The 13474-nt window shown below is 39.7% G+C and overlaps 1 protein-coding gene across 1 annotated transcript; it reads left to right on the forward strand.

Annotated features, from left to right (window-relative positions):
* The first annotated feature begins 3017 nt into the window (after positions 1-3017).
* Positions 3018-12842, forward strand: MTFR2 (mitochondrial fission regulator 2). Its single transcript, XM_064708380.1, has 8 exons — positions 3018-3349; positions 3917-4048; positions 4379-4483; positions 4721-4848; positions 6831-7045; positions 8014-8314; positions 10304-10490; positions 12005-12842. The coding sequence occupies exons 1-8, from the start codon at positions 3284-3286 to the stop codon at positions 12101-12103; spliced, it is 1233 nt and encodes a 410-aa protein (XP_064564450.1). The 5' UTR covers positions 3018-3283; the 3' UTR covers positions 12104-12842.
* Positions 12843-13474: the final 632 nt, after the last annotated feature.

Here is a 13474-nt window from a genome sequence, read left to right on the forward strand (position 1 = left end):
AAACCTGAATTGGTAAATATAATTCATATATACCAGGAGTGTGAGAAATGAATCTTACTTTCTTCAACACTGATTTCTAATAATTGTGCTGCAAGAATTTTTGTAGCTGAAGTGCAGATATTAAGGGGATTTTGGTTGTTGGTTTTTTCGGTGGTTTTTTTTTTGTTTTGTTGTTTTGTTGTTTTTTTTTTTTTTTGGGGGGGGTTTTTTTTGTGGTTTGGTTTTTTTTGTCTTTTTGGTTTGTTTTTCAAAAAACCCAAACCCTCAAGCTTAGTTTTAGTGGTAGTTACACACTTAACCTCTAGAATGTTAAGGATGAAAGTAATATACTTGAATTACCAGAACAAGGACATTCTAATACAGGAAGATTACTTTGCTTGTCTTTCTCAAAATGCTGTAGATAAACTAAGTCTTAATGTTACATGGAGTTAAGAGTGTAGTTGTTCTTACTCACCCCTTCTAAAGGCATAGTATCTTTAAAGTAGGGGAAAAAAGAGAAGGAAAAGCTTTGATAGAGGTGTTAGTATTCATTACCTATATAATGTATACCTTCTTATTTGCTTTACTGTTAGGAAGTAGTTAACTCCTGTATACAAATTAAACACTAAAAGGAAGGAAAACAAAACGATCCTCACTGTAGCTGAAAAAACTATATTTTATGTTTTGCTAATTTGCTGGCAGCTGTGTAGAAAGGGAAACAGGAACAATACTTGTCTCCCAGTAGTAGTCAGTTAATAAAAGTCATTCCCTCTTTATGTTTTAAAACGTTTAGCCCAGCTAAACAGTTGTTGCCAGATTGGCTTTTACATGTACAGTGCATCTTTTAATAGCTGTTTGAAGTGATAAACAGAGTATTCTTTGGACTTCTCAGCAAAACTCAGACTTAGTGTATATTAAATTAAAATAAGCAAAAAAGGGAACAAAGCAAACTTTGCAAACGAAGCAAACATGAGTCAAAGTCTGTCCTAATGAAGTAAAGTTAAACATCAGTCTGGAACTAAACAGGATCAAGATATGCTTGAGCTGTCATGACCTTATAACAGGTAATATTTATCATTTATGTCAAGTTGAAAATGGATTGTTAGGGTCTGTGTGTCACAAAGCAGTACAATTCCTGCAAGATGAGGGAGATTTAGATTTTGTACTTCAGCTGAATATCCAAGGAGATCTGGTAGAGATTGCTTTGGTAATGGCATTTGATCCTACAAATCTGTCTGGAGGTTAGATGATAAAAATCTGGGTTTTTTGCAATCCCTAATTTTGTTGTAGTTTATCTAAAATGTAATTTGATTACAGAACACACAATTACAGCCACTAACATTTCTTTAAGTTAATTCGAATTAAAAGATAATGTAGTCAAAGATGCAAGCTGCAGTCTGTCTCTGAGAGATCTGTAAGAATGAAGGTGGGAGTGGAGTTCACTTTTTTAGTCTAAGTAGTGCTTCAGCACTTACCTTTTAACATGAAGAGTGAATTTTCACTGTTCTAAGAAAAAACATTTGTGAGCTTTCACTTGGTGCTATAAGGTAATTGCATGACCTGTGAATGGAATTTCTCTGCATTTCACATTTCTTTTGTTGAAAGGTAAAGACCATCACTGGTAGTACAGGGGGAAGAATTGCGTAGACATTGTGCTGGTATAAAATGTTTAGCTATCTTTTGAATTCAGCTACTCATTCTGACTCCCTGCTCTCCAGCAATGAAGCACTTTTTAAGGACACCATGCAGAGATGAAGTGGTTTTATAGAGCTTGAAGTTATCCCTGCAGTTCAGATAAAATCAGGCATACATTTTACTAGGCAAAAAAAAGGCCACCAACCAACGTGGAAACCAGTAGCTGTACTGTTAGTACAGTGTCCATTTAGTTTCTTGGTTTGGAATTAAATCCACACCCTCTTCCCTCCCAGGAACAATCAGCATTACTGTAACAGTGGGCAGCTAGGTAAGAGTAGAGCTTTCCTGCAGTTGCTAGTGCTTTAAAAGCAGAGCTGTCCCTGAGCTTTGGCTCAGCTACAGAGGTACAGCAGCAGCATTAAGCCTTGAGCCCTGTGTCACTTCTTGTTTTCTAAAGCTGGCTTGTCAGAAGATGCTTTTGTTCAGAAGATCCTGCAGGTCCCTTCTGTGCTGTTCAGAGCTGTACCTGCTCACTTGAAGCATTTCTGTACAAGTTCCCAAGTGCACCTCTCATTCAGTGCAGCTGGTTACTGGTGCTGCCATGAAATTGAATTGCTCCGGTTTTGCTGCTGCTTGAGAGACCCTGTCTCTTCCTGGCTTTCCTGTGTGTTCCCATTCTGTTGACACTTCCTGTTCTTTAGTGAGGTGTTGGAGGAGTAAGTGAGAAGTACTTCTTTCTTTTTCCTTTAAGGCAAGCATTGTACAGTTTTTCTAAATATCCATTAAAACGTTTTACCCTTTCTCTCCTCAAGCTTAAAACTTCCTAGTCCCCTGAACCAGCTGTATGGTGTTACTGCTGTTTGTGTTACCAGTAGTGCTACTGTGTTTGGTGCTAGAGAATGGATCCACCTGACACAGATAACAGTAACCAGCAATGCCGCTGTGGGAATTCTGGTACCAACAGTAGGAACACCGACTGCGCAGACGAGGGAAGGTCATCTCCAAGCACAGACTGCATAGCTGGAGGAAAAGGATGTATCTTCTTGAAGCACTTTTAGCACTGCTAACTTTCTTGAAGTTTTCAAATTCTCTTGAGGAAAACAGTAGAAATCTTACAAAGATAAAGGAAGAGCAAGTGTGGAATTTCAAAGCCAGGTTCTGAAGTCGGTGTAGTCAGGTGTTACTGGGCTGTTGTTGCATTGAGGATACTTAGTGTATTTGTTTTAGGAGTGTGAATGAAGTAGTTAGGAGTTTGCTGCATCGAAGACCTAAACCATCTCAGTGTAGCTCCTTACTGTTAATTCAGTGACTTCACAGGCTCTGGTGCATTTATTCTGTTGGTGCGTGCTGTGTAGGCAGAGGCAGAAGCTCCCTTTGCCGTGAGTGCAGTGCCTTGGTCAGTGCGAGCTGGCCGCGGTGCGCTGTGGCCCGCCCGCATTCCCGGGAGCGCTCCTTGGGAAGAGGGGCAGGTCTGGGCAGCGCGGCGTTCAAACCGCTCCTCCCGACACCCCCCGCGACGGGCCCGCCCCGCCGCTCATTGGCTCTGCCGCGGCACTGCCGGCTTCCTATTGGCGGGGCTGCCGCAGTGCCCCGCCCCCGGCCGCCGGTGGCGCTGCGGGCGCTGGCGGCTTTGCTCTGGGCGCTGCGGCGGGCGCGGCCCCCGCCCGCCATGGCGCTGCTGCTGCTGCAGCTCCTCCGGCGGCTGCTGCGCTACCTGGGCTGGCCGCAGCACCAGGTGAGACCCCGCGGCGGCTGCCTGCGCCCGGAGAGCCGCTCGGGCGGGGCGTCCCGCCTGCGGCCGCTTGGCTGGGCGGAGGGAGGGAGGGAAGGTCGGCTCCGCGGGCGGTGGGGCGGCTTCAGCGCCCTCCTTGCCCGCAGCCGGGTTTGTCGGAGCACGCTGCCCGCACATGGGGGCACTGCCCTGACACAGGCAGTCAAGTGGCGCCTTTGCTGAACGTCAGACAGTCAGTGGTGCTGGCTGCTCGTGCTCCGCTGTTTCCGATAAAAGGCTCCGTAGCCCTTCCCCAGTAGCAGCCAATGCCGTGCGCTCAGAGAGCGGAGCGGCGCGGCGGGGAAGCTGAGGAGGCGCTGGTGCTGGGCCTGGGGCTGCTGTTGGAGCGTGGGCTCATGGGCAGCTCCTCCGGGGCTGCCAGCAGTGGGGCACTGCTGCAGCTTGTGCTGCTGGGACAGTCCTGGCGTTGTTTGTGGGAGAACAGCGACTATCTCCAGGAGTGCTGCTTTGGCTGAGCTGCCCTCGTTACTTTCTGGTTCCGTTGTTGGAAGCTGTTGGTTTTTTTGACAGGCCGCGTTTTTTGAAACTCACGTGTTTGGCAGCGGTATCAGTCGCACTCTCGGAACATGCCTTCCTTCAGCAGTGTCATCAGGAGGGCATTTCCAGCAGTTATATGCTGTCATAAGGAAGTATCAGGCCAAGGTATGTTAAATTTATTTCACTGCTTTGCTAATTGTTCTTTCCCAGCTGCATGTAGTTAATGGAATGAGCATTTTTGTCAGTATCTCAAGATATTGGCCTTTGTGCCCCTTAAAAATATTCTGTATTTTGGCATGTTTTAGACACTGTCATAGTAGTGTCAGCTTCTTTGGACTTTCAGCTTGAGAAGAGCATTGAAAAGTTAGGTTAACCAAACTGCATTATATTTAATTACCTGTAACATGGAATAATGAAATAAGTTTGATTAAAGTGAGATTAAGAGCTGGGGGCTTTGATTTTGCTTCTCAAGTTCAAAGGTTTTCTGCTTTTTAGGTCACATCTGTTTGCCAAAAAAAGGAGTATGGATCTACTCGAAGTGTTGTCCGTAGACTTGGGACAATTCTTTCCTTGGAGCCCTACCCCAGACCTTATTTCCAAGTAAGAAGTTTATTGTCATGTGCATACTTCACCTGTTTGTATTTTCTTGTTTCTTAATTTGATCATAGGTTTCCTCTTCTGTTTAGCTTGTGTAATTGTGTGGTGCGTCCCTTATACTCACTGTTTTCACCTTCATTATAGCACTGTTTAAAAATTCCTTTTTGCTGAGCCAGAACCTTCAGTATGTGCTGAATGCAGTTTCCCTTCATACCTTTTTTTGGCATTCTTTGTTTTTAGTTCATTCAAGACCCAAGTCTAATGGGTTATGATGAACAACAAAGTGCAGCTCCAGCTCCTGTGGCTCCATCTCTTGCTGACGTCCTGTGGGTGGCAAATGATGAAGGACAAGCGTGTACTAAACTTAGGTAAGTAAAAGTGTAAAAAGGAATAAAAGAAATAACTTTTGCGTTTTCTATGGTGCACGATTATGTCTTTAAATTTGTTTTCCGTTATTCCTAGCCTTTTCTTGGAAACATTTTGGGCTTTTGGGTTTGGGGGGGAAGTGAGGGCACTTCCTCCTTACCTGAAGATTATGACTATGTAAAGGATTCTTTTCTGAAAGTTTTCTGAAATTGAGTCTCCTCTTTTCTCTTCATAGTAGTATGTCAGGTGCATTACTGGTACTTTAAATGATATTCACTTGCAAGTTATTTTGTGTGGGAGGCAGCTGGTTGTTGCAGTATACTGAAAGATTATTCCTATCTTTGTCTTTCTAGTTCACAGCCTGTTTGATAAACTTTATAAATGGGGAAACAAGAAAAAAAATTTAAATGTCTCCTTTTGGTTTTGGTTTTTACAGTACCACGTGTAAGCCCTGATGGTTGCTTTGATGAAAAAACAAGCATAATCATTTTAAAATTATTTTCAATATAGTTTATATAAATGTCTCTAGTTTTTATAGAGGGCTGAAGGGAAATATTTTTACAAATTACAAAATATTTCAGGTGGTTTGAAATTAGAATTTGCAGACACAAATAATATACAAGTTTTGTCTCTTTTTTTTTTTTTTCCCCTGCTGGAGAAGCAATAGAAAGTTGTCTTGCTGTTCCTTTAAAGATGTGTTCAAAATCAGAGGATGAGTTAGAGCCAGAAGTGAGATTAAAATGTGCACATTTGTGTTGTCTTGTACTGTATCTGTATAGGACAATGTCATTCTGCTTCATATTGGCATTTGTTTTGTCTGTGACCTTTGTGGTACTTGCCAGTAATGAAAATACAAGAAATTGATGAATTCAAATTACACACTTCTCCTTGGAGAAGTTGGATACAGTGTGTTTCATCTTAAGTTTCCTGAGGCATAATTGTTAAATTATTAAAGTTTGTTTGTGACAGCTGTAAAATAGCAGAAGAACAAGAACATTGTTGAAACAACAAAAAATCCTGGCCAGTTTTGTCCTGCTCGTGCAGGCCAGATTCGCAGAATTCAGTTCATTCTTTTCTGGTTTCCATTCTTTGTTCCTCCTCCTCCTCTGGCTCTGTGGGATGTTTTTCAAGAGCAACTCTTGAAAACATTCTAACTGATATCTTTTCCTTCTCAAGCAGTGTTTATAGCAAGGGGGTTTTGGCAAATCAGAAAACAGTGCTTCAAGTCTGATTTGAAGTAAAAGGATGTTTAAAATAAGGGAAAAAGTCTGGCCTTTTTTCCCATCAAAGCTTAGTGCATCTTAAATGAATCGGGTAAATTTAATTTCTTTACACATTTCATAATGAAATTCTGGTAGTTTGATATTATTCTTATATTTTAAGTTTATTTTTGCAGGCACAGACTTGAAACAGTTTTTTAAATTAAAACCTGACACAGCACAATTTTCTAATGCTGTCTTTGGTTATAGTAGCTTACAGAAGGTGAAATTCTTGTTCTTTGAGTCTGTATTAAACCTTAATTTTTTCAAGTACATTTTCTGAAAAATTGTAACTACTTTGCTGCTAGCAGTGTTCATCTTGGAGTTTGATAAATGACTAAAATTTCTGAAGCCTAATTAAAACATCATTATTCTTTGCCTCTCCTGCCTTTCATGTGGCAGGAAGGGAGAGACACCTTATGGTGTCAGTCTAATAATTATTGAATAATGACATTCTTACTCTATGACTTTATGATGCTTAATTATCCGAGTGAATTATCTGACTAATTCTTATGATGACTTTGCAGGGATCTTCATTGTACTTGAGCAAAGGGAGACTTGAAACATTTCAGAAGTTATGAGTAGTTAAAAGTGTAGTTTCCTTTCACATCTTGCTGAGTGACAACAACTTGCTTGAACAGCCCTTTTTAGGGCTGAGGTTTTGTAATTTTGAGGTTTCCATTGTTGGCTGAGCCTTTTGAAACTGTCCTGTTTTTGCTTTGTAGGGCTGAATTGAGGAGAAAAGAGAAAAGTATGGCTCCTCCTGATCCATATTCAAGTCTGGATTCAATACAGCGCATTCCAAAAAACAGTGCTCAAAAAGTCAGTGTTGATCAAGCAGCACTCCAGAAAATTTCTGCCCTTGAAGATGAGCTGACCTTTCTTCGTGCTCAAATTGCTGCAATTGTTTCAGTGCAGACCTTGGGAAGCGTTCCCTCACGTAAGCCCTTCCAATCTGAAGCAAACCAATGTTCCTTTTTTTTTGCTTTAGAGCTTGCCATGTCTGATATTGGTAGAGAATATCTTTAACTTCTCTAACTGAAGATACACCAACTAAATTTACTGAATATAATATTTTGTTTTTCTTTTTGCTATTTGGTGCACTTTGTCTTGTCTATTGGCCAAGTTCAAATGCAATTGATCCTAAGTACTCTTCATACTAATTTCCTTGTTGGTGAAGGCGTTTAGTAACATCACTATCTATAGGCCACTAATAACTGTTTTAAAAAGTTACAGACTTTGTCCCTTTGGGGTTTTGCACTGTTTCTAACAAATTATTAAACTAATGTGTAGAGGAAGAATTCTAAGTCAGTCTGGTTGGGGCTTTAGCAAAAACAAATGCTACAGACAGATGTATCCTGGATAGTTGGTCTCTAATATGCACCTCTGTCTTGTGACCTCTTTTTTTTTCCTGGTAAGTTTTGAGTCTCAATTGTCTTACTTGCAGACCAACCCCACTGTGGTTGCTGAAATACTTGGACTGGTGTGAGGTACTTGGTACTTTTGTGTTGGGTCTTCTCTGTCTCTTCTCCATTGCGCTCAGTATTATCACCTGTTTTGCAAGTTTTGTGATTATCTTTTGCTTCATGTAGGTTATTGTAACTTCTAAACCATTGATCACCATATGTAGCAGCAGGCTACTTTGCTGATTTATCTAGTGCCTAGATTGAAGACTAGACAAGAAGTGAACGTCAGAGCAGCACAAGACACTTCAGATTCATTACTTCATGTATTCCGAATTTGTGGGTTTGAAGTAATATTCTTAGTTTAAGTTTAGTTCTTCTTTGTTGTATGTGTGAGGTTTATAAAAGAAAGACTGCTTTCAGAGGGCAGTCTTATCTTGACATAAAGCTGATTAATCTTAGATGCTAATATATGTTGTTGTTTTTCTTCTCTAACTGTATGCAGAAGCCTTTAAAACACTCAGCACTCCAAGTGAATTTTGCCCACTGCCAGCCATGACTTCTACGCCATTGTCCGTCTCTCGCAATCACTTTGTAATTCCCTCGCCTCCTCCTCTTCCTTCTGGTGCACCATGTGCTGTTGATGCTAGTAATTCTGCACTGGAACTTATCAAACAGCGCCGAGCTGCAAGAAACAGTGATTCAGCTGCAGCTAACAGCTCTGATCACCAGAGGACAAAGAACTTTCCCAGTATGATGGATGTTTTGAAAGACCTAAACAAAGTTCAGTTGCGAGCTGTTGAGAGGTAGGTTAGGTTGGATGTGCATCTCAGCAAGCCAAGGCTATCTAAGCATCAGCAGCACTTCAGTAGCACCAGAGAGCACCAGTCATTCAAAGAGCAGCTACTGCTGACAAACTCAAGTTGGCAGCTTCTGAGTTCACATTGTGAAATGTAAGATACTTGTGACATGGCTTTTAGATGCATTTAAAACATGCTGACTGATGCAGCATTTTAAACTGCTGTGCTGCTTCAGTATGCACATCTCAGGTTGGTGTGGGGAGGTGAGAGGTCGCTTATAGGATTGCATGCATAGGCACAGGAAACTGATCTGAAAAAACTCTTCTGGATTCACTCTGAAAGGCCAAATGCTCAGGGAAACTTTAGAAAACTACTGCTAGCATACTCAAAATATCCTGGTTCAAGCTTTGAAGTGTTTACAAAAACATGTATTATTTATTGAAAATGTTTCATAAATTTGTATTTCAGTGGTGCATTCAGTTGAATAGTACAGTATTGGGTAGGATTATAAATATTTTTAGTGGTCAGCTGTTTTGATGGTAAGTGCAGTTGATTTGTAAAATAAATTGAAGTCTTTAGTTTTACTAAAGACTTCAATACCTCTTCTGGTGTCTGCTATGCTAGGTATAATAGAGATTACACCTTCAGGATTCTTTTCTGAACTTGGGCTGAAAAAGTAAGAAAAACTGAGCCTATAATGAATATTTGAAGCTCTCAATGTGGGAAGAACGTCACTTGGCAAAACTTACTGTGTTCTCATGTCAACATTTTCTTAACTGTGAGCTTTATCCCTGAAAATGACTAGGAAAAAGCTTGGGCAAATAATTTGCATGCAAATCCAAAGCATCTCTTTATGCTTTTGATGACATTCTCACAGTAAATAACACAAATATAAAATGCTTAGGTAAACCTGTGTGTTTCCTGTGTATATGTTTTTTTGTCTATAGTTCCATGTATGAAGAGAATGAGATGTTCAGGTTGACAGTTTTAACATCTTGAGCATGGGCATAATTAGCAGGAAGTGGTAGCTCGTACATTCAAAATACTTTCTGGATTTAGGCCTCTATACATGTTCTGAAGTAGAGCTTAACTGAGTAATGAATAATTTATATTTTTGGGAGGAGTAATAATCAAAATTGTTACAATTTTTCTGACAGTAGTTTAATGTGTGCACTGCAAAGGGAAGTCCTCTGTTCTCAGAAATTGAGAGCCTGAAGATCCCATTTTCTACCACCCAAACACTGTCTTACACGTTGTGCAAGTGCTGTGAGGGCTTGTTTTTGTAGGGACCATGAACTCAGTCCTCTCAGGTTTTATGTTAAGCAGCAATTACTGTAACTGCCAGACTTAGAACTTGGTGTTGTCAGTGTGCATTATTAGGTACCAATCATCAGCCTGGAAGCTGCACTTCACAAGCAGAACTCTGAACACTTCTAGGTTTTTCCACCTGCCACTCCCCCATGATTTCTCAATGGTTAGAAAGACTTATGATTTATTGTCTTGGACTAGTCACTAGCTTCCACATTTATGATAAGTTTTGGGGTGTAGGTGCCATTTTGATTTCTGAATTTAAATGAACTTAAAATGAATAAAATTTAAATTAAATTATGTTCACAGTGATTATGAAATACCTTAGTGGGACATTCCCATTAACTTAAAGGTAACTTATAAATTACTTTGTATAAAAACTGCAATTTTGCCTTTTTTTTTGTGGTTGTTATTTGCAATACTTTAACACTTTGTGTTGATTTTTTGCCAGCTTTCTTCGTGGAACAGCAGCAAGTTGTGTTTTCAGGCTAAGAATGTGGCTGACAAGTTGTTGGGTGTAATTGTATCAGTTGTATTTGATTAATTGCTTTAACATTACAGCAGCATTACTTGTGTAATCAGGGATTTATAGAATAGGGCGTTTACAGAAGTTGTGCCTCTAGATTTTGGATTAGTCAGCACAGGATTAGGGTGAGGAGACAATAACTTTTTTGTTGTCCTTCATAGGTCTCCTGGAGGTACTCCTCTTTCTAGACCCAAAAAGATGCAAAGTTCAGATTGGGATCCGGTTGCTGTACTAACTCATGCTCTAAAGCAGAAATTTGCACATAAAAATGATGATGAAGATGATTCCTTGGACAAAGAAAATAATTCTTTTGATAGCTCTCCATTTTCTAGTCCTGAAGTGCCAGTGGTATGTTTTTGTATAAGAATTTGTGTTTGTATTCTTGAACTGACTGCTGTTTTCATGGATACTTGCAGAGTTTTCACAAGCCTCGAACTTTTCCACAATTTTTTAGCCATCAGCCTAGGTAGTTACTTTCCTTAAAGTATAATCAAAGCAGAAAATCTCAAAATAATTTGGTGGATTTAGACTGGTAAATGCACTTCTAGGTGTGCAGAGAAAAAAACAACTTAGAAGACTGATTTTAAAAATTCATGTCATAGTTGAGTGAACTATGGACCGTAGCTTGATGGTACCTGGCAGGTATCCATGCATAGAAACTGTGAGCTTAAACAGTTATTGACTAGTTTTTCAAATAAGGATATAAGGATGATCCAGAAAGGTCTCACCTATACACCCTAACTGCTCAGAAATGGAAATAAGTACATAGTCTGTAATATTTTCCTTTGAGTGTAGTTTCCATACAGTTTGCATCTTTATCCAAAATGAGATTTGATTCTGTTGTAAAACCCACAAAGAATACAGATTTTCCTAGGAACAAAGAAGTGGTAGACAGAGCCATTGCGCTCAGGTGGTTCTGAGCACTGATTTCTGCATATCAGCCTTTGCCAGCTACCTGGGCTTGTACAGTCCAGCAGTGCTGTTTTGTTGGTTTTTAGGCATTTCCACAAACCTCAGAACTGCTCAGATGAGATGGATAGAAATAGGTGGCAGTAATTTAAATCATGTCTCTCTGCTTAGCAATTCTATCTTTTTATTGTGAGAGTGAGAGAAAAGATTCGGGCTGTGGCATTTGGTACCCTAATGGAGGGAAATAGTAATGGAGAACATACAGTGGAAATCCAAATATTCATAGATATTCTTTGGAAGCTGCTCTTACATGTGGCTAGCTGTGTGGCTGAAAACTTGAGGAAAACTAATGTGTGTGTTCCTCTTTCTAGCTGTAATGATTTGATGTGATTTTTTTTTAATTTCAGCTGCCACAAGGATTTTCCAGGCTAAATGTAGCATATATTTTACAGACTGCAGTGTGTCAACAGTACCTGGTGCAGTCTTAATAAATTTCTTGGACTTTTTTCCCTAAAGGAGAAATTAAAATGTCCTAAAAATAACCATGCTGGTATTTTTGATGCTGCAGACTATTGCACTGCATAACTGACATACCTGATTCCAAACTAGCTCCTGGATCAGCTTGTATATGGAATAGTTTTTGTTCCAGGATGTGACAGCTGGATTATGAAGTCCTGGAAGAGAGACTGCTTAAGGCCAGCATGTTCAGGAGTAGATACAAAAAGATGGAATTTTTCTGGTTAAAGAAGAATAATCTTATGACTTTGTAACCAAGCCTCTGCTAGCTGTTGAGTGTTTTGAAGAATAAATGTACCTAAACCAATTGCACAGACTTCCTATTTTATTCTTTCTATGTTGAGAGAAGTGCAACCACTCTTCCAAAATGTTTTTCGTGTAAACATCTTCTAATTCAGTTTCTTGGGTATAATTTTAACTTCGTCTCTACTCTTTAGGTTGGGCACCGCAGTCTGAAGCCAAATGCAAAACCCAGCCTTACAAGAACTGATGGAGTTAAGCAGGTACCAGCATGGAAAGCGAGAGCTCAGATATAGTGGAGGCTTCCAAGGAATGTTCAGTGTGTATAAGTGGTGGGTCTACTTTAAAACTGCTGTAAGGTGCTGTAATGTGTTGTTCCAGATCATGTCTTTCCTATGCTGTTGAAGTTTGGGTGTTGCAGGGTTTGTAAAATTACCTCTTCCTTCTCTTTGGTTTCTCAGTAGCCCAACTTGTGGATGTGGTGCTTTTACAAGAAGCACAAAACTGAGAGAAGGCTTCTATTACTATGGAGCAGGGTCTTTGGAACTTGGGGAATCCAAGCAAGCAGTATGTGTGGGGGGGAAAACAAAGATTTATTGCTGTGGGAGCTGAGTGCTCTGTTTGCACTCCAGTGTAAATAACAAAGAAGTGTAAACTTTTTGTAAGTGTGTTATGACTACTGTATATAATGGTAATACTTTTTCATGAGAGTGGAATAGTTGCCTTGGTTTTCTTTGCAGTTTACTGATGCAACTCCTTATTCCATGTGCAAACAGTTTTCTAATTTATTTTGGGTCAGGAGATGAACTTTCATACTTGTGGAACTTTGTGCTGTGAGGAAACAGCAGGTTGTCTATTAAATGCCTGTAATATGAGGGAGTTGCAGTCTGAGGTAAAAAAGACCTTGCAGAGAGATCTGCTTGCATACAGTCTAAATTCCATATGTAATTAAATATTAATTTCTGTCTTGGCATGTGCATGTGAACTCAGTTTTGTTCATGAGAGCTTATAAAATAAAATTCTCTTTATATTGTAGATGTGTGTAATAGTGGACTTTTGTGCTGCAGACTCTTTTGTATCTTAAGAACTGATCATATTAGACGAGTTCTTAAATTGAGTTGTTAAATCTTAAATTAAAGAATAATTGGTATTTTTTCCTGCCATAGTAGGAATGACTTAGTGAAGCCGCTTATTTACGAATTTATTATGAGCTGCTGTCACCTGATCTTTTGTCTAACAATCCTGATGTATAAAACCCAAGTCCTGTCAGACTGTTGATTGTGTCCCTTATATCCTGTGTGTCTTCTATTTCCATGCTCACTTATATGGAGAAGACTGACATCTGCATCCCCTTTTACTGCTGAGTCTTATTTGCACAGTTGTAAGAAATTAGTGTGCAAATACCATACTTGCATTTCGGTTTAAAAAAATTATCTTTTGAGTAAAACTGGAGCTTAATTGATTTGATATATTATGCTTCTAAAATTAAATCCCCATGGCATTTAATTCTTCTGGGTTTAGTAATTATTGGACTTTATCATATTCTCCCATTCCTTGATTGGTCCGTAACAGTTTGGCCTTCACTTTCGTCCAATGCTTCACTTTCTTCCAATGCTTCTTCCAAAATAAGCATTTGCTCCTTTCTCTACCTAAACTTGATAATTGCT

The sequence above is a fragment of the Zonotrichia leucophrys genome, chromosome 3 (assembly GCF_028769735.1).
Source record: "Zonotrichia leucophrys gambelii isolate GWCS_2022_RI chromosome 3, RI_Zleu_2.0, whole genome shotgun sequence".
NCBI lineage: Eukaryota > Metazoa > Chordata > Aves > Passeriformes > Passerellidae > Zonotrichia > Zonotrichia leucophrys.